The sequence below is a fragment of the Hylobates moloch genome, unplaced genomic scaffold (genome assembly GCF_009828535.3).
Source record: "Hylobates moloch isolate HMO894 unplaced genomic scaffold, HMol_V3 SCAFFOLD_19, whole genome shotgun sequence".
NCBI lineage: Eukaryota > Metazoa > Chordata > Mammalia > Primates > Hylobatidae > Hylobates > Hylobates moloch.
This window is the reverse complement of record NW_026652294.1, coordinates 19,589,183-19,610,110: the sequence shown is the minus strand read 5'-3', so window position 1 is coordinate 19,610,110 and position 20,928 is coordinate 19,589,183. Positions and strand designations below refer to the sequence as shown.

At 44.6% G+C, this 20,928-nt stretch overlaps 1 protein-coding gene across 6 annotated transcripts in view; it reads left to right on the top strand.

The window, feature by feature from the left end:
* SYN3 (synapsin III) overlaps nucleotides 1–19,062 on the top strand; it is a 565,053-nt gene extending 545,991 nt beyond the window's left edge. For 4 of the 6 annotated variants that reach the window (XM_032140020.2, XM_032140018.2, XM_058431176.1 and 1 more), the window contains 2 exons: nucleotides 8,503–8,794; nucleotides 12,984–19,062. In XM_032140020.2, the coding sequence (XP_031995911.1) occupies nucleotides 8,503–8,794; nucleotides 12,984–13,116 (425 nt within the window). In that variant the 3' untranslated portion in view covers nucleotides 13,117–19,062. Of the gene's footprint in view, nucleotides 1–8,502; nucleotides 8,863–12,983 lie in introns of those variants that run through there. The other 2 variants (XM_032140021.2, XM_058431177.1) reach the window with 2 other exon arrangements.
* Nucleotides 19,063–20,928: the final 1,866 nt, after the last annotated feature.

Sequence of the window (20,928 nt, the reverse complement as noted above, 5' to 3'; positions counted from 1 at the left end):
AAAAAAATGAAAACAACATGGCATGGCTAATTTCAAAATATCAGTGTCTGGTATTCTTGAGGTCTTGAAGAAACCTCCTGGGCACACTCGCTCTGGCACCAGCGTGGAGCTTCAGAGCACCTGTGCACCAAGAAACCAAAGCAGGCAGTCTCACTGCAATCTTTTAATGATCTTAAAAACATATCAGAGGCCGGGAGCTCACGCCTGTAATCCCAGCACTTTGGGAGGCCGAGCTGCGCGGATCACGAGGTCAGGAGTTCGAGACCAGCCGGGCCAATATGGTGAAACCCCATCGCTACTAAAAATACAAAAAAAAACTAGCCTGATGTGGTTGGTGATGGTGTGCGCCTGTAATCCCAGCTACTCGGGAGGCTGAGGCAGGAGAATTGCTTGAACCCAGGAGGCGGAGGTTGCAGTGAGCCAAGACTGTGCCACTGCAATCCAGCCTGGGCAATAGAGGGAGACTCCATCTCAAAAATAAATAAATAAATTATATATATCAGAAAGAAGGCATTACTATCATGTTGTGGCCTTCCCAGTCACTATTATTAAAAGCAACAGATTCATTACTTCCTGAAAAAAGTCAACCTTGGCCACCAAATGGCTTCCTCTTCCACAGGTCTTAGATAAAATGCCCCATTCATTTTTCTTGTCTGTGTTTCTCTTTCTGGAAAAGCAGAAGATATTTTTAAGAAAAGGGAAATTGTATAATTGTACACAACTGTGTACAGACATACCTCAGAGATATTGCCAGTTCGGTTCAAGACCACCCCAGTATAAAGTAAATATCAGAATAAAGTGAGTCTCACAAATTTTTTGGTGCATATAAAAGCCATGTTTACACTATACTGTAGTCTCTTAAGTGTACAATAGCATTATGTCTGAAAAAAACAAAGTACATACCTTAATGATAAAATACTTTCTTACTAACAATCATCTGAGCCCTAGGTGAATAGTAACCTTTCTCCTGATGGAGGGTCTGCCTCAATACTGATGGCTGCTTACTGATCAAGGTACTGGTTGTTGAAGCAAGGGGTGACTGAGGCAATTTTTAAAAATAGGGCAACAGTGAAGTTAGCTGCATGAATTGACTGACCCTTTCACACAAGATTTCTCTGCAGTATGTGATGCTGTGTGATAGCATTTTACCCGTAGTGCAACTTCTTTCAAACTTGGAGTCAGTCATCTCAAAACCTGCTGCTACTTTATCAACTAAGTTTATGTCATATTCTAAATCCTTTGTTGTCTTTTCATCAATCTTCATAGCATTTTTCTCTGCTCAGGCCTCCTATACTGGACTACAGGCACCCCACCATGTCGGCTAATTTTTTGTATTTTATAGAGACGGGGTTTCAATCTCCTGACCTCGTGATCCGCCCACCTCGGCCTCCCAAAGTGCTGGGATTACAGGCATGAGCCACCGTGCCCGGCCCCTTCATAGCGTCTTTATCAGGAATAGATTACATCTCAAGAAATCACTTTATTAGCTTATCCATATGAAGCAGCTCCTCATCAATTCAAGTTTTATCGTGAGGCTGCAGTAATTCCATCACATCTTCAGGCTTCACTTCTCATTTTAGTTCTCTTGCTATTTCCACCACATCTTCACTTACTTCCTCCACTGAAGTTTTGAACCCCTCACAGTCATCCTAAGGATGACTTCCAAGCTCCTGTTAATATTGCTATTTTGATCTCCTCCTATGAATCCCAAATATTATTAATGGCATCTAGAAAGGTAAATCGTTTCCAGAAGGTTTTCAATTTCCTTTGCCAAGATCCATCAGAGGAATCACTGTCTATGGCAACTATAGCTTTATGAAAATTTTTTTTTGAGACAGAGTCTCGCTCTATAGCCAAAGCTGGAGTTCAGTGGCGCAATCTCGGCTCACCACAAGCTCCACCTCCCGGGTCCTGGTTCAAGTAGTTCTCCTGCCTCAGCCTCTCAAGTAGTTGGGATTACAGGCACGCGCCACCATGCGCAGCTAATTTTTGTATTTTTAGTAGAGACAGAGTTTCACCATGTTGGCCAGGCTGGTCTTCAACTCCTTACCTTGTGATCCACCTGCCTCGGCCTCCTAAAGTGCTGGGATTACAGGCATGAGCCACTGCGCCTGGCCAAAATGTGTTTTTAAAATAATTAAGACCTCAGATTTTAAATTACTCCTTGATCCATGAACTAAAAGACATGATATATATATTAAAAGACATGAAAACAAAATTATCTTGTACATCTGCATCAGAACTATTGTGTGGACAGATGCATTGTCAATGAGCAGTAATATTTTGAAAAGAATCTTTTTTCTGAACACTAGGTCTCAACAGTAGGCTTAAAATATTCAATAAACCATATTGTAAATACTATGCTGTTATCCAGGCTTTGTTTTTCCATTTACACAGCACAGGCAGAGTAGATTTAGCATCATTCTTAAGGGCCCTAAGATTTCCAGAATGGCTAATGAGCACTGGCTTCAACTTTAAGTCACCAGCTGCACTAGCCCCAACAAGAGTCAGCCTATCCTTTGAAGCTTTGAAGCCAGGCATTGACTTCTCCTCTTTAGCTATGAAAGCCCTAGATAGTATCTTCTTCCAATAGAAGGCTGTTCCATCTACACTGAAAATCTGTTGTTTAGCACAGCCACCTTCATCAATGATCTAAGCTAGATCTTCTGGATAACTTGCTGCAGCTTCTTTGTCAGCACTTGCAGCTTCACCTTGCAGTTTTTGTTATGGAGATAGCTTCTTTCCTCAGACTTCACCAACCGACCTCTGCTAGCTTCCAGCTTTTCTTCTTTAGCTTTCTCACCTCTCTCAGCCTTCATAGGATTGAAAGTAGTTAGGCCCTTGCTCTGGATTAGGCTTTGGCTTAAGGCAATGTTGTGTCTGGTTTGATCTTCTTTCCAGACCACTCAAATTTTTCCATATCAGCAATGAGGCTGTTGTGATTTCTTATCATTTGTGTGTTCACTGGAGTGGTACTTTGAATTTCCTTCAAGAACTTTTCCTTCACATTCACAACTTAGCTAACTTTTTGGTGCAAGAGGCCTAGTTTTCAGCTTGTCTTGGCTTTCAACATGCCCTCCTCACTAAGCTTAATCATTTCTAGTTTTTTATTTAAAAGTAAGAGATGTGTGACTTTCCCTTTCACTTGAATATTTAGAGGCCATTGTTGGGTTCTTAATTGGTCCAATTTCAATATTGTTATGTCTAGGGGAAAGGGAGGCCCAAGGACAGGAAGAGAAATAGGGAAATGGCTGGTAAATGGGGCAGCCAGAACACACACATTTATCAAGTAAGTTCACTGTCTTTTTTTGTTTTTTGTTTTTTTGAAATGGAGTCTAGCTCTTTTGCCCAGGCTGGAGTACAATTGCGCAGTCTTGGCTCACTGCAACCTCTGCCTCCTGGGCTCAAGCGATTCTCCTGCCTCAGCCTCCCGGGTAGCTGGGGCTACAGGTGCGTGCCACCACACCCGGCTAATTTTTTTGTATTTTCAGTGGAGATGGGATTTCACCATGTTGGCCAGGATGGTCTCAATCTCCTGACCTCGTGATCCACCCGCCTTGGCCTCCCAAAGTGCTGGGATTCCCAAAGTGGTGGCATGAGCCACCACGCCCGGCCAGTTCACTGTCTTATATGGGTGTGGTTCATGACACCCCAAAACAATTATTAGTGTCAAAGATCACTGATTACAGATCACCATAACAGATATAATAATAATTTAAAAGTTTGAAATTTGTGACAGTTGTCAAATGTGATGCACAGACACTAAGTGAGTACATGCTGTTGGAAGGATAGCATTGACAGACTTGCTCAATGCAAGGTCGCCACAACCCTCCAATTTAGAAAAAACACGGTATCTGCAAATTGAAATAAAATGGACCACAATAAAACAAGGTATGCCTGTATAAATACACATTAGTATTCTCCTTCAGGCAGATCTAGTGTGTTTGACTCCAGTTCTGTGTCTCACTGCCTTTGCAGTGTTAGGCAAGTCATACTACTTCTCAGGGCCTCAGTTTCCTCAGTGTAAAGGAGGAAATAACAGCTTCCATGTTTAAGGATGGGGGTGCTCATCCATGAGATAAATGCAGGTGAAGCAATTAGCAAGGCATCAGGCACAGAGATAGTGCTTAGAAGGTGTTAGTTCTTACTACTAATAATTTACTATGAATAACTATGATATAATGCTTACTATTAATAACGTGTCTTATACATATTGCTTTTCACGTTTATTATTAACAATCCTTATAACTAATGCAGTGCCCCGTTACCCAGCAAGAATTCTATAGTAATAAGCATTCCAAAACTACATATTCCTCACTCTACCAGGCTCCTGGCTGTGCCTCTGCCCCACACCCTCCTTTCTCCTCTGCCCTGGGACCTACTTTTTAAAAGCACATTTGAACAGAGCCATTTTAAAACAGAGAGCTACTGTATTCTGATTTCCTCTCTGGCCCAGAGTAAAACATGCTTGATAAAGAGATATTATTTTAAGGGAAATGAGGCTAAACACACTTTTAGTGAGTTGAAAAACAATCAATTTAAAACCAATTAAGGTAATTAAAGAAAATGCCCAGTGAATTAACGCTCAGATTAAAAATAACAAGGCTAATTAAAGACAACGCTTTCATTGAGTTCCCCAATTAACAAATCACATTATTATTTTGAACTTGCTGTTCATTTCAACTCAGTAAAAGTGAAATTTTCTTTTAATAAGCTTCATTTCTGTGCTTAGGCAAATACTTTCTATATATAAGTTAATATTTTGTGTATGTGCTCATATAAAAAATACTAAATTGTTTGCTTTGCCAAGAAGCTGAAAGAAATAACTAGGGCAGTGGTAATGGTTAGCACTCTGGTCTCTGAATCCAGTAACTAGGGTGTCTCTTGATAAATCCCAGGTGTATGATAGGGACTCAACAAAGAGTTACTGAATTAATGAATGGGTATCCAGATTTTCTAAGGTATCAACCTGGGAAGGGGGGCGAGTCAGGGGAAACTGAAGATAAAAGTAGAAAACAAATGTTTTATTTGAACTGCGGTGGGTTTAGAAAACCCAAAAGTAACCAACATTTAAAAATCAGGAGGTGAGCTGGGCGCGGTGACTCACGCCTGTAATCCTAGCACTTTGGGAGGCTGAGGAGGGCGAATCACAAGGTCAGGAGTTCGAGACCAGCCTGGCCAACATGGTAAAACCCTGTCTCTACTAAAAATACAAAAAATTAGTTGGGCATGGTGGTGGACGCCTGTAATCCCAGCTATTTGAGAGGCTGAGGCAGGAGAATCTCTTCAACTCGGGAGACAGAGGAGGTTGCAGTGAGCCGAGATCGCGCCACTGCACTCCAGCCAGGATAATAGTGCAAGACTCCGTCTCAAAAAAAAAAAAAAAAAAAATCAAGAGTTGTTGCTTAAACATCTAGATTTCCAGCATCTCTTGATAGCACAGAAGCTCTAGAAACAATGGGCCTGTGTTTCTATACAGCAGCTGTCCCTGGCGTTACTAACAGCAGCTCCCTTGATCAGAGCAAGGGCCCCTAGGGGCTCCTGCGTTTGCCTCCAGCTCTACTCCTCACTTCCACAGTGACACGGAGGGGCAATTGCTATGTTCTTTATGCTTGCACCTCTTTAGAGAAACAGTTCTCTGGACTGTTTTTATCTCAAGTGGGAAAATTTTTGAAAGCCACATTACTTTTCTTATATTTGCCTGCTTTATTTATTTACATACCTGGTTGGCCCTAGAGGTGTTTGAGATAAATGTGACCTCCCATCTACTGGCATATACAATCATGAAAGAGGTAATGAATCAAAGCCATGTAATACAATCAGATGCTAAACTGGTGCTGCAATTTAATCCAATTTAGTGTTCCACAAGCTCACAAAAATGTTCAGATTGGGAGGGATGTTTGATGTACAGTCCAATGACCTTATTTTACAAACGAGGGCCCAGAAGCCCAGAGAAGGGGAGTGACTTACCCGCGGTCACACAGCGAGTTAATGGCAAGGCTTGAGTCAGGACCTGAGGCTCCTGGTGCCAATGTGGAGTCAGGGCCACCAGACTCCACAGGTCATGGAGGTCATCCAGGTGGCATGTCCTCAGAAAATGTGCTCAGCTGACATGACATCTGATAAGGGAGGCTGGCTGAAATCTAGTCCTTACCCCTTTGGCATCTGGCTCAGAGCTGCTTCAGCTGAAGGAAGCCGCCTTTTCTTAATTAGCAATAAAGATGTTACGAGGACTCAGGGGAGCCTCAGTGGTATATTTTCATAAAGGAAAAAGAAATAAAAGAGGGTTTTTGAGGCAAAGAGGTCTAGGTTTGAATCTCAGCTTGTCCCCTTATTCCTAGTGACATCTTAAGCAAGTCACAATATATCTGGGTCTCAGTTTCTCTGTAAAAATGGGGCCAAGCACAGTGGCTCACACCTGTAATCCCAGCACTTTGGGAGGCCAAGGTGGGAGAATTGCTTGAGGCCAGGAGTTCAAGACCAGCCTGGGCAACATAGCGACACCCCATCTCTACAAAAAAAAAAAAAGAAAAAGTGGTGTTGGGCCTGTAGTCCCAGCTACTCTAGAGACTGAGGCAGGAGGGTAGCTTCAGCCCTCCTGCAGCAGTTCACTGCTGCAGTGTGACCATGCCACTGCACTCCACCCTGGGTGACAGAGACCCCATCTCTTTTATTAAAAATTATATATATACATACATACCTATATACACATACACACACACACACACACACAATTAAAATTATGTTCACCTATTTTTTACTTTTTAAAATGTGCCTACTAGAAAATGTGTAATTATACACGTGGCTCTCTCTAGAGTTCCAGGGACAGCACTCCTATGGCTGGGGGTAGGGGATGAAAATAATGCCTAACCCACAGAGCTGTTGTGAGGCTGCCCAGTCCAAAGCTGGTGACATAATAGATGCTCAGTAGAAGCCCCATTGTTATAGAGTCACAGAGATGGGTTCCAGCACCTTTTAGTTTTCAGTCTCCTAACGTGCCTACAGTGCTCTCAAAAAAACATGGCAAGAATAACCCCACTCTCCCAGCAGCAGCATGTCATAGGGAGAAGAGACAGCGGGCAGCCAGTCGGCTTTGGCAAAATGCAATTCACCATCAACAGCCCTGACACCCAGAATTTGAGGATGAGGAGAGTGCACCTTGATTGTTGGGGGCCTTGGAGTTCTACTCAAAGTCATTTCTGGGTGGCTACAGCATCCCCAAGCTTAGATGCCTGTTGGCTTCCTTGTGAAAGCCTGTGTGCCCTGTACGGTGAGAGGGAGAAACCGAGATTCTCTTTGAGCTTTCTATGGCTCCTCTTCCAACTGGGAAACCTTAATAAGACTCAGTCTCCACCTCTATGTGGTGAGAAGAATGGTATCTTCCCTACTGACCTCTCTAGGTCAAATGATATGTTGCTTTTGAAAGTTCTTCGAAAAGTTTAGAGAGCAACTCAAAAAGAGTTAATTCTTGTCATTGTTTCCAAAGAAATACATCTTCAGTGTGGAAAATAACCGTGAGAAAAAAAGAGAGAGAATTAAAATCCTTCATAATCTCACCACTTTTGCAATGATTATATAGTGTCTCATTACTCAACGTAGGATAAGCTGGGAACCCGTTAGAAATGCAGAATCACAGACCCCGCCTATATTAGTTTTCTCAGGCTGCCTTAATAACAAAATGCCATAGACTGGGGGGCCTTAAACAACAGACATTTTTTCACAGTTCTGGAGGCTGCAGGTACAAGATCAAGGTGCTTGCAGGGTTGGTTTCTGGTACAGCTTCTCTCCTTGGCCTGCAGATGGCAGCCTTCTTTGTGTATCTCATGTGTCCTTTCCTCTGTCCCTGGGTACATGACACTCCTGATATTTCTTTCTCCTCTTATAAGGACACCAGGCCTATCATATTAGGGCCCCACCCTATCACCTCATTTAACTTTAATTACCTCTTTAAAGGTCCTATCTCCAAATAGAATTGCATCGAAGGTTAGGGTTAAGGTTTCAACATATGAATTGGGACAGGGTGAACACAATTCAGTCCGTAACGCAGCCCGAGACTCGCTCTATCAGAATCTTTATTTTGACCAGATCCCCAGTGATTCATATGCACATTAAAGTCTGAGGCACACTGGTTTTAGTGTACAATCTTCCCGTCTTGCTTTTTTATATATGTTTTTACATATGTGCCAAAATAAAACCATAGGTACTGTATTCTAAGCTATTTTGTTCAGCAGTATAATATTTAGCATATGTTATCAACAGTATCCTATGTCATTTAATGTTACTCAGCCACATCCTATGTGATGACCACAGCATATTCCATTATACAGATGTATCTTAATGTTCCTAATTACTTCCTTATGGTTAGGTATTTATACGGTTTTCAATTTTTCACCGTTATAAGAAACACTGTAATGAACATCCTTGAAGCAACATTATTTGTGTACAGCCATATCTATCCTAAGAAAAAAATTGAACTGAACCTTTTTTTTTCTGGCCCTTTAGGAGGCCCTCGCCAAGCTCAGTCTCCTCAGCCCCAGAGATCTGGAAGCCCCTCCCAACAGAGGCTCTCCCCACAAGGCCAGCAGCCCCTGAGCCCCCAGTCCGGATCTCCACAGCAGCAAAGGTCACCAGGCTCTCCACAGCTATCCCGGGCATCCAGTGGAAGCTCCCCAAACCAGGCCTCCAAGCCAGGTGCCACCCTCACCTCACAGCCCCGGCCCCCTGTGCAAGGCCGTAGCATCTCCCAGCAGGGTGAAGAGTCCAAGAAGCCAGCACCACCCCATCCGCATCTCAAGTAAGTGCTTTGGGAATTGGAAAAGGTATAGCATAGAGCTGGGGTGTAGGCAGAGCTTGGCTGATTCAGGGTTAGGGACCTGGAGACAAAGGAAGACGCAACAAGGCCTTGCCTAGACTTCAAATAAGTAAAAACAGGACTAGAGGATGGAATTTGCTGGGGAGGCCCAACAATGTGAGAGTATAGATTAGAAACCACTGTGACCCTCCATGTATACACTTATCAGTTATTTTTTGCTGCATAACAAACCACCCCAAAACTTAGTGGCTGAAGAAAAGAATCACTTTCTTTGTTCATAATTTTTTGGTTCAGCTGTTTGTTCTGAGTTTAGCTCAGCTGGGAGGTTCTTCTGCTGGTGTCTCCTATAGAGTTACAGAATAAAACATAGGATACCCAGTTAGATTTACATTTCAGATAAAAAACAGATGATTATAAGTATGCCCCAAACATTGCATGGAATATACTTACATTAAAAAAAAAGTCTTAGCTTTTTATCTGAAATGCACATTTATCTGCACATTTTTATTTGCTAAATCTGGCAACCCTGCTTTCCTGGGATCATTCATAATGACTGCAGTCATCTGGCAGCTTCACTGAGGCCGGATGGTCCAAGAAGGCCTCACACACACATCTGGTTGTTGGTGCTAGCTGTCAGCTGGGTCTCTTTCTCTCCATGGGGTCTCATCCTCCCCAAGGCTAAGCCGAGCTTTCTTACGTGGTAGAACTGCTTTTAAAAAGAGAGAAAGTACAAGTTGCAAGGCCTCATGAGGCCCAGCCTTGGGAGTTATGAAGTGTTATTTTATCACATGCTTTTAGTCAAAGCAAGTCACAGGGCCAAACCCACATTCAAGAGGTAAGAAATAAATTTTTGGTGGGAGGAGCCATGAAGTCACATCTCAGAAGGGCAGGCTACAGGGACAAGAGGAATCATTGCAGTCATTTTTGTAAGCCATCCATCACAATACACGTATACATCCCGTTTCCTCTCAGGCCCATCTTTTGGTTTGTCCTAAAGAAAGGTCCCAAGTAACTGATCTTTGGAAAGCTCTACCTTCCTTCAAGGCCAAATGTTGATCATCACAGTTCACAGCTAACAGCTATTGTCCACTTACCATGTGCCAAGCACTTTACTTACTTGGGTTTTTTTTAAGTTCTCACAAGCTTAGGAGTTAATAACTATTTCTTATCCCCATTGTACAGACAAGTAAGCAAAGAAAGATTAAATAACTTGCCAAAGTTTCCAGTTAATAACTAGAAGAGCTGGGATTAAACCCAGGACATCCAGTCCAGGGATCATGCTAACAATTATTTTTTTGAATAGGTAATATATTCACATGGTTCAAAGATCTAAAAGATATCAGGCCAGGTGTGGTGACTCACACCTGTAATCCCAACACTTTGGGAGGCCAAGGTGGGTGGATCACCGGAGGTCAGGGGTTTGAGACCAGCCTGGCCAACATGGTGAAACCCCATCTCTACTAAAAATACAAAAATTAGCTGGGCACCACGCATGCCTGTAGTCCCAGCTACTCAGGAAGCTGAGGCAGGAGAACTGCTTGAACCTGGGAGGCGGAGGTTGCAGTGAGCTGAGATCGTGCCACTGCGCTCCAGCCTGGGCAACAAAGTGAGACTCCATCTCAAAAAATAAATAAATAAATAAATAAAGATATCAAAGATGTATGTTGAAAAGCCTCGTTGCCGCCCCATTCTCATCCAATGCTTTGCTGCCCCCATCCCCAGAAATTACTTTTGTTAGTTCCTATGTGTCCTTTAAGTGCTTCCTTATGCAAATAAAAAATATTTGCATAAATAATAAAAATGTTCAGATCCTCGCCCTCATTTTCTTACACACACAGGAGTATTCACTATCCACACCATTCTGCTCACTGCTTTTCATGTTTAACAATAAATCCTGAGCTGGGTGCGGTGGCTCACGCCTGTAATCCCAACACTTTGAGAGGTGGAGGGGGGAGGATCACAAGGTCAGGAGATTGAGACCATCCTGGCTAACACGGTGAAACCCCATCTCTCCTAAAAATACAAAAAATTAGCCAGGTGTGGCGGCGTGCGCCTGTAGTCCCAGCTGCTGGGGAGGCTGAGGCAGGAGAATGGCGTGAACCCAGGAGGCGGAGCTTGCAGTGAGCTGAGATCATGCCACTGCACTCCAGCCTGGGTGACAGAGCAAGACTCTGTCTCAAAGAAAAAAAAAATCCTGGAGCACCCAGTTCCTTGGAATTTTATTTTTTATGGCTGTATAGTATTCCGCTGTACCGTTGTACTATAATTTATCTAACTAATCCACCACAAATAGAAACTTGGTTTGATCTTACAAATAATGCTGCAATTAATAAATCTGAACTTATACTTTCATAGTTGCAAGACTCACTCTAGAGAAAATAACCTGACATGATATTGTTGGATCAAAGGATAAATGTATTTTTAGTTTGACAGACACTAGCAAATGGCCCTCCTGGCAATATGGAATAGCAGTTGACAGCACAGACTCTAGAGTCAGACTGCCTGGGTTCAAATCCTAGCTCCACCACTTTAAAACTACACGACCTCTGATAAGTTGCCTAACCTCGCTGTGCTTCAATTTCCTCACATGCGGAATGGGGACAATAACCACACAGGGTTATTAATTATAAGGATTGCAACGAGTTTATGCACAGTTGGTACTTAGAATGCTGTTGGCACTATAGAGGCTTATCTGCATACAGCCTGTCACCACATAAGGAAATCAGCCAACTAATCACAGGACAGACAAGGGCTCTGGGCTTTAAACCAGGTTTGGTCACTGACCTTACAGTGTTCTAGCTAAAAACACACAAATTTCCTGACTTACTGCTTTAAAGAACTTGGTTCAATTCAAGTCAGCAGGTATTTACCGAATTTACCTACTCTGTGCCTTGTTCTAGATAAGACTCTCGGGTAATAAGCAAGGAGTAAAAGACAGTCCCTGTGTTAAAGTCGCCAGTTTGTTTGTTTTTTTGTTTGTTTTGTTTTGTTTTTGTTTTGTTTTTTGAGACGGAGTCTCGCTGTCGCCCAGGCTGGAGTGCAGTGGCGCCATCTCGGCTCACTGCAAGCTCCATCTCCCGGGCTCACACCATTCTCTTGCCTCAGCCTCCCGTGTAGCTGGGACTACAGGCGCCTGCCACCTCACCCGGCTAATTTTTTGTATTTTTAGTAGAGATGGGGTTTCACTGTGTTAGCCAGGATGGTCTCGATCTCCTGACCTCGTGATCCGCCTGCCTCGGCCTCCCAAAGTGCTAGGATTACAGGCGTGAGCCACCACGCCCGGCCTGAAGTCCCCAGTTTTTAATGTGACGACAGCATCACATGCAGAGCTCTTGAACTTTTGACACATTTACATAATCTCTCCCTATGTCTGTTGCCTCCCGAGGCAGGGCCTGAATCATATTCGTCTTACACCCCTGTCCCCTAGCACGGGGGAAGTGCTCAGCAAGCAGTTGCTACAGGCTGGCATTTGGGAAGCACTCAGAATGGCACCTGCCATTCAAAAAGTTGGCACTAAAAGAATTCCAAAAGTGGGTGGGGGACAGAATTAGCCATAGACATTGAAGAAGAGATGGGAATTGAAGTCCAGAATGTCAGAGCTGGAAGAGGCCTGAGGGTCAGCAGGACGAACCCTTCGCTCTGCAGATGAGGAAAAGGAAGCCCTGAGAAGGTAAGTTCCTTGCCCAAGGCCACAGACATCAAAGAGCAAAGAAGGTTCTAGAATACAGGCCTCCTGATACCCAAACGAGTGCTGGAAATAACTGTAACCTGATGTTGATACAGCACATTGCAGTTTACAAAGTGGGTTTGTACCCATAGGCAGGAGAGCAGCCAAGCTACTCTCCAGCAATGCCTGCTGCCTCAACAGTCTGGTATAATGGAAAGAATGTGGCCTCTGGGTGCTCCCCCATTACTTGCTGTGAGGACCCGAGCAAGTTACTTGACTCTGTGAACCCCCATTTCTGGACCTAAGAAATAAGGAAAATAACCACCTTGCAAATTATGTGTGTAATGTACCTAACATCATGTAAGCATTGGAATGCCTGGTTTCTGTCTTCATAACCTTATGATGATTGGGGTAGCCCATCTGGCTTACAGGCAAGCTCCCAAGACCCATTTCTTTGATAGTCTTCGCCTTGTCTTCCTCAACCCCCTTGCCTTTCTGTTTCAGCAAATCTCAGTCCCTGACCAACAGCCTCAGCACATCCGACACCTCCCAGCGTGGGACCCCAAGTGAAGACGAGGCCAAGGCCGAAACCATCCGCAACCTGAGGAAGTCTTTTGCCAGCCTGTTCTCTGACTAACGCCATCCAGGCTGGGAGGGGAAGAGTGCTCTGCTACACTCGTCCCCCTCCTGCCTCATCTTCCTTCTCAGCCTTGGTTCCTGATGGGAACAGAATGGAGGGCCTGAGAACATACTTTCTAAATGCCTTTGACCCAGGAACCAATTATCTATATTTTTTCCATTTTCCTTTACCGTGACATTCCAGCATTGTCTGACTGAGAGGTGGGCCTCTGAGAGCCTCCAAGTTCCTCAAAACAGGCCTGAGCGACGGGCATCACACCCTCTGCCTACCCACATGCCTGCTTCCCTGCCATATAACCAAGTGAGATGTCTGCAAGTGGCTAGTTTTCACATTCTTACTAGTATTTGGCTCACCTTTGGGCAAAGGCCCCCTCTAGGCCTTGCCCCACCTCCATCAAACGCAGACACTGTAGTCAGACCTCAGCAATATAGGAGGCAATAATCTTTTAACAGTGTTTTGCAAACAAAAAGAGAAAATCCCAGCCAGGGGAACTCACCACCTGCCCAGGCTAGTTCCATCCACACTCAAGACCTGCCCTTAGACCAGGCAGGCAAAGGCCCTCATCACACTCGACCATTAGTGGGGTCCTGAGGCCAAGAAAGAAACCAGACCCTGTATGACAAGTGGGGTTTTTCAGAACACAATAGAAACAGGGGGACCCTTGTAATGCCACTCCTACTCAGAGCATTATTCTTATTTGGACAGCCAAGGGCAGATCACAGGTTATTGTAGGAATAAAGACTAGTTTACAAAGGAGAAAGAGACCCTGCACTTCCCAAGGAAAGGGTCAGTTTCGGGCTCCTGTACCTATTCTGTTACACCACTGTTTGGTCTCTCTGGCTTCCCACCAGGAATGCCGTTTCCTTTTTATGGATCTGTTGGGAACCAGAGAGAATCAACAGATCAATGACATAGGATCCGAAGTGCAATGATAGTCACTTCTAGTTTGGCATTTCACAAACTCTGTACAGCAAGGTATTGGTAGGTTACTCAATTTCAAAAGGGCCCCATGGTCAACTATGTTTAGGAACCACTGTTTGTATTTCTTTTTTGGAGATGCATTGTATATAATGTATGTCAAAGGCTTTCGGAATTCCTGCAGGAAAGAAATCAGCTTTGTTAAATCCAAACTGATTTGACTCAACAAGTTAGTTGCAGAGCTGGAAAAAGTAGTCTAACTCCCTTCCCAGTGCTCTTTCCCCTATACCAGTCTGCCTCTCATGCTTAGATAGGGTTCAGGGGTGATCCCAATCACCAAGCACCTGGTGCTAGAAACACTGTAGGTGCCAGAAGCAGCCTCCTGGTCCCAAAGAGAGCCCAAGATATTAGAACATAGCCATGTTAGCCCCTTGCCTCCCACTTCGCAACCTGAGATATGTCTTCCCTTTTCTGTCCACAGGGAAGAGAGAGAGGGAGGTAAAAATGGAAGTGGCTCTGGCCTGGAGCAGCTTCTAGTTATGCCCAAGCAATGTAGATTGTTTGGTAATTAGCCGAACTCCATCCAGGTTCCCAGGAGCATAAAAGCAAACATCTCCTTTTTGGTCCTCCAAAACCAAACTGGAGTGGTGACGTCAGGGCCAGAGACCCTCTCCTTCTGTGGGCATTGGGTCAGTTAGAACTCTCAACCTCAGAAACGCCTGCCTTCAAGCTGGCTTTTGACAGGCTATTGGCTGGAGACTGGCTCAGTATCCGAAGTGCTAGCTGTGCACCTGGCTGCCAGAAAGCCACTTGGCTTTTAGGGTGGTCCTCTTCACATTGCCCTCTTCCCTCACTCATGATCAGGTCTGGATTTAAGAGCAAGAGACCCCAGGATAATTCAGAAGTCCTCTCTCTCTCCTCCTGTTCAAGACTCTTGGTCTGGGATTCAGTAATAAGTAGCAGACCTGGCATAAGAAAGATCAGATAGATAGGTCCAATTGCCAGTGACCACTGGGAGCCATAATTTGGCAGCTGGAGACTGGTAGGCTCAGGCCTGACTAACACTGGCTAGGATCAGCAGCAAATAAAATAGCCACTGTGTGAGGTGAGAGGTGAAGAGGTGAAGGCCTGGTACTCTTTCTAGTGCCCAAAAAGCCCACCACCCTTAATCTAGCTCCATGCTCGGCTGAGTTCCATGTTATAGGACAGTCCCTGCATGTCTGGCATGTCTGGAGCTCACTCTGCCCAGTAACACATCTCCCTTCTTTTTGCTCAGCCTGTGCAATGCAACAGAACTAGTCTGTCCAGGAGCTGGCAGAATCCTAACCAGAGGCAGCTGAGATGATGCAGTGGGCAGTCAGACACATGAAGCTGCTGCTTTGCAGGCATCGCTCTCAACACATTCTTCTAGACCCGCCAGGTGGGTGGAGGTGGGGGTCCTGGGGTCAGTATCCCACAGTCATGCTTGGGGGAGGTCAGGTGATGGCAAGGAATAGATCAGACCATTTATAATCCGGTAGAACTTTCCTTCATCCTCCTGCTGCTGCTCACTCAATTCTCTCACCACTCCCTGGGAATTTCGGAAGAAAGCCAAGTGGGGCATAAGGAAAAGAGACAGGAGGTGAAATTCAAAATATCAGATGCAGGTACCTTTTAAAGCTATTCTGTTAAAAGAAATCTAACAGAAGAGAGTATAAATATTGATTAACATAAGGTTTGTTGATTAGCCAGTGATTCTAGGAGTCCCATTACTTAAACACACACACACACACACACACACGCACACGCACGCACGCCTGGATAACTGGGAATTGACAAATGCGCATCCTAAAATCCTGTCGCCTCGCTATCAGTTCATAGTTCTCTGAAAACCAGCTTCAAGAGGAGAATGGCTTCCCCACTTCCCCAAGAAGATAGGGATCACTAGTATAAGTCACACAATGAGAGAACCAGAATACCAGCCTCTCAGACTGGAAGGTTCCTGGGCCCTTCCCCCTTCTTTCCTGACGAGGGCAGGTGAGGTTCCCCCATTAGAAGGACCTGGGGCACTGCTTATAAGAGCAGCCTATTACAAGATTCAAGCGCAGAGAGCTATAGGAGTTGAAGTTTGGTTTCTTCCTCTTAAAAAAATATATATCCACCCTCCTTACACAGGGGTAGACCTTTCAAATATTAATAAATAATGCTGTGCGACATCCTGAATAAACAGGTAAGAGAAAACTTGTAGGGCAGGGTGTAACCACAAGGTCCTCAAGTTTCAGGAGATTAAGAACACAGGAAACCCCTGTGGCAATCGTCCCTCTTCAACAATCTCACCCAATTTTCACTTAGTAATAAAAGACAGTTCAAAACACACAACCGAATGGTAATAGGCTGGACAAAGTTTCTCAACGTGTGGGCCACGGCCATGGGCAGAGCTAGTTACAAAGGCAGATGAAGCTTCATGTCGGACTAAAGGAGTCCGAATTTCTGGTCACAGGACCCAGAACCTGCATCTTTGTCAATCTCCCCACTGTGAATGCACTTTGACGTGAGACCAGCAACCCTGAGCTGGGCTGTGTGGGAAAGCCACTGCATGAGAAACAGTACTGCTATGGGTGCGCTATAGTCTCCAACGCAGCGAAGAACCCACTCCTTTAGTGAGTGAAACTAGTGGCCCCATGAACAATGACCACATAGCCTAAATTCTCCCATATTCCTATATTCTGTCCTTTGGCCTCAGACACACCTCAGCATTCAAAGGGTATCTCCCAGATACTCCAGTATCTGTGTACAACAGTAGCAGAAGCTCCTTCCAAACTCCAAATCAGGCCAGGCATCCTGATTTTTATAACCATACACAGATATATCCAGATCCATGATGTAACACTAGTTTATAGCCAACACATTTAAATAATTTCCCCACTGGGGCCAGGCGCAGTGGCTCACATCAGTAATCCCAGCACTTTGGGAGGCCGAGGCGGGCGGATCACGAGGTCAGGAGATCGAGACCATCCTGGCTAACACGGTGAAATCCCATCTCTACTAAAAATATAAAAAATTAGCCGGGTGTGATGGTGGGTGCCTGTAGTCCCAGCTACTAGGGAGGCTGAGGCAGGAGAATGGCGTGAACCCAGAAGGCAGAGCTTGCAGTGAGCCGAGATCGCACGACTGCACTCCAGCCTGGGCAACAGAGTGAGACTCTGTCTCAAAATAATAAAATAATAATAATAATACTTTCCCCATTGGTCTGTGTATGAACATAGGAACCAAGGACACATAGGTCTCATGGCGACCCTAAAATGGTCTGTTTTGTCACATAGGCTAGCAGGTGTTCCTTCCAAAAATGTAACCTTTAATAACTGACATTTTGAAATGGGAAAGGGCAAAAAGGAGGGAGAGGGGAGTCACACTATATAGACTCTAAAATGTTATGTTTGTTGTTTTTTTTGCTTTGTTTCACAACTTTGAGCCAGAGAGAGGCTAGCATTTTCCCTCCAAGCATTTTCCCTCCAAGCTGACTCGGGGAAGCTGAAACACAACAAAGACCTATTTGATTTGTGCACAATGAACAGGGATTTAAAAACGCAGCCTTAGCAGACAGCTCTACCAGCCACAGAAAAGTTCTTCCAGATCTTCCTCCCGTCAGCTCGATAAAACAGTACTGTACTTTGGTTAAATGTAAAATCAGCTTTCCAGAAACAGTGGAATATCCTTTCTCTTCCATCAGTTCCCTAGATTCTCTTCATTACTACATTCTCTAGCCTAACATTCAGTCCCTGCTGAATTAACTAATATTCAGATACATTCAAGATAGAACTAATACTCAGTTCTATCTTTCCAAAATTTAAGGGGATGATAGGTCTTCACTCACATGGTAACAAACACAGCAGCAAACCCCATAAAACTGAACATCAACTGCCTTCTGGAAGTTCTCACCTGGCAAGCTAGTGCAGGTATCTTGTGCACGGGTCAAGAGAGTGAGTGAAGCTCAGAGCACATTGCTTGGCACCCAGCAGGTGTTCAGGACACGTTTTAGCTCAGCCCTCCTAGAAAACTATGAAATAAAATCCAAACAAAAGTATTAAGATTGAAGTAAAAGGATGTTTTTCTAAGAGTATCAATATATGGAAGTCACTTGCCCAGGAATAGAATCAAACCAACCGAAACCCAGTAAAATGAGATAGAGAAAAGAAGCGGAAGAAAATCAATGGCAGGTTTTCAACCTCAAAAAGACCTCTTCCAAACTGAATCTGAAGAGGAATGGGAGGAGGCAGAATGAGAACATGAGACCGCTCCTTAGGGCCCACAAGAAGGTGAAGTGACTGCAGGGCTGTGAGCTGTAGGGGAGATGCCATTGTCAGCATCGGTCAGGGAGGTTGGAGTGAGCAGACCAGGACAACTCCACAGCTTAAGCAGCAAAGGTCTGGGACCAAGGAAAGCAAGTACAGACTGTGCTTCACACAGCAAACACAGCAGAGTTCCAAACAGCACAGCCTCAGCTCGAACCAGCCCAGGAGCACACAGTGTCCTTTCAGGGCCTGCCCCTTCCAGCGCCTGAGGGCAGACTAATCTCCTACGCTTTATTCAACTTCATAAAACACTGGTGGCTCATTTTATGTGTTTTGAATTGGTGAAAGGATGCAGGTTAGTCACGGGTTAAGCTCGTTAAGTCAAGTGGCGGCTTAATTATCCTGGAGGCAGAGCTCATTGCCTAGAGCACTTTAAAAGAGTCTCTGCTTTTCCTTTATCCTAGAGGGCAAGCTGGCTGGTTACTAACTATACTGTCAAAAGCTGTCCTAGACTCCTAAGTTGCTGCTGATTAACTGTTTCAGTCTAATATCTGGACTCTAATAGAAGGCAGCACTTTTGGTTTGGTAGGAGACAAATTGGAAGGCTGGGCAACAAGTAAGTTAAAGTCGTCCATTTATCAAACACAATGCATAAGAGACACAGAGGCTCCCTTCTGTTTCCATGGACTAGACATGCAGCTGAAAGAGATGAGCTGTGGACACTTGGACCTTGTATTGAGATGAATTGGCAGACCAAGAGGAAAAGAAGAAAGTGGTTGGGAAATATTTTTTGGAACTGGTGAGGCATTCCTGCAAGGGAAATCAATCTAAAACTAAACATTCTTTCTACAACATGTGTATAAAATACACTTACTTTATTTTATAGAGATGCGGTCTTGCTATATTGCCCAGGCTGGTCTCAAACCCCTGGCCTCAAGCAATCCTCCCACCTAGGCCTCCCAAAGTGCTGGGATTACAGGTGAGAGCCACTGCACCTGGCTACACATGTGTTTTAATCCTTGAAAATCCTAAATCCCTTTCATTATTTTTATACTGATTGGTCTTCCCAACTGTAATGGAAAAATATTTGTTTCCAGACTCTCATATTCTAAGTGTCTGTTCTCCACGGTCTTTCACTGAGTCTAGAGCAGAAGCAAGGTCACCATTCTTTGGCATCAGTTAACATACTATGTTTTGCTATTGATTAGCAGAAACTAAGTGCTGTAACCTATTGGGAATCTCAGGAGGGACTTTTTTTTTTTTTTTTTTTGAGATGGAGTCTCGCTCTCTCACCCAGGCTGGAGTGCAGTGGTGCGACCTTGGCTCACTACAAGCTCCACCTCCCGGGTTCACGCCATTCTCCTGCCTCAGCCTCCCGAGTAGCTGGGACCACAGGCGCTTGCCACCACGCCCAGCTAATTTTTTTTATTTTTAGTAAAGACAGGGTTTCACCATGTTAGCCAGGAGGGTCTTGATCTCCTGACCTCGTGATCCGTCCATCTCGGCCTCCCAGAGTGCTGGGATTACAGGTGTGAGCCACTGCACCCGGCCAGGAGTGACATTTAAGCTAGTCAGTTTAAATCAAATCTTTGTTCTATGTGACTTACCTAGTACTTCCCAATAATCTTATCCACTCCACACCTTCTACAGTCAAGACTACCCAAAGGAGCACTGCTCATACATATGGCACAGCAGAGCACCAGGACCCGCCCAGCTCCTCTCTGAAGCTCTGTAATCAGGAAGCTACTGCCTAGAGTAGGAGAAAGGCAAGCCTTAGTGCTGGGCCGAGTATAGTGAGCAAAAGAAGAAATGTCCAGCTCCATTAAAGAATTACAGAGGTAATAAGCAAAGCTGTGGTCCCAGGAATTGGAAAGACCCAAGCAAGAGTCAGAATTCAACAGTTTTTACACAAGGAATCTCAAAATCTTAAGTTGGAAGGACACCTTCCATGATTTGATTCCCAGCCACGTAAAACCTGTATCTTTCATTTATAAATGGGGGGAATGGGGCGGAGAAAGCTCCTGTTAATAAAAGTAAAGAGGAGGCCACGCACGGCAGCTCACACCTGTAATCCCAGCACTTTGGGAGGCTGAGGTGGGCAGATCACGAGGTCAAGAGATCAAGACCATCCTGGCCAACATGGTGAAACCTCATCTCTACTAAAAATACAAAAATTAGCTGGGCATGGTGGCACACACCTGTAGTCCCAGCTACTCAGGAGGCTGAAGCAGGATAATCGCTGGAACCCAGGAGGCAGAGGTTGCAGTGAGCTAAGATCACACCACTGCACTCCAGCCTGGCGACAGAGCAAGACTCCATCTCAAAAAAAAAAAAAAAAAGTGTGGCGGGGGAATAAGGAGCTACAGAAAGGCGTAGGACAAATCAATGATGTCGAACCACATCTTACTAAGATACTTTGCTGTGGCACTCTAAACTCTCTTGCTTGCTTCCATGACAATACATCCAGGTGATCTCAGAAAATTGTGCAGTAAATAGGCTACTGCAAAACTACGATTTTCCTCTCATTGTACACCAGCAATACATACAGCTCAACAGTCTCAGTTTAACGACAAGAATGTAGGATTTCACAAGCTTCTAACCATAAATTCAGCTTTTCAAG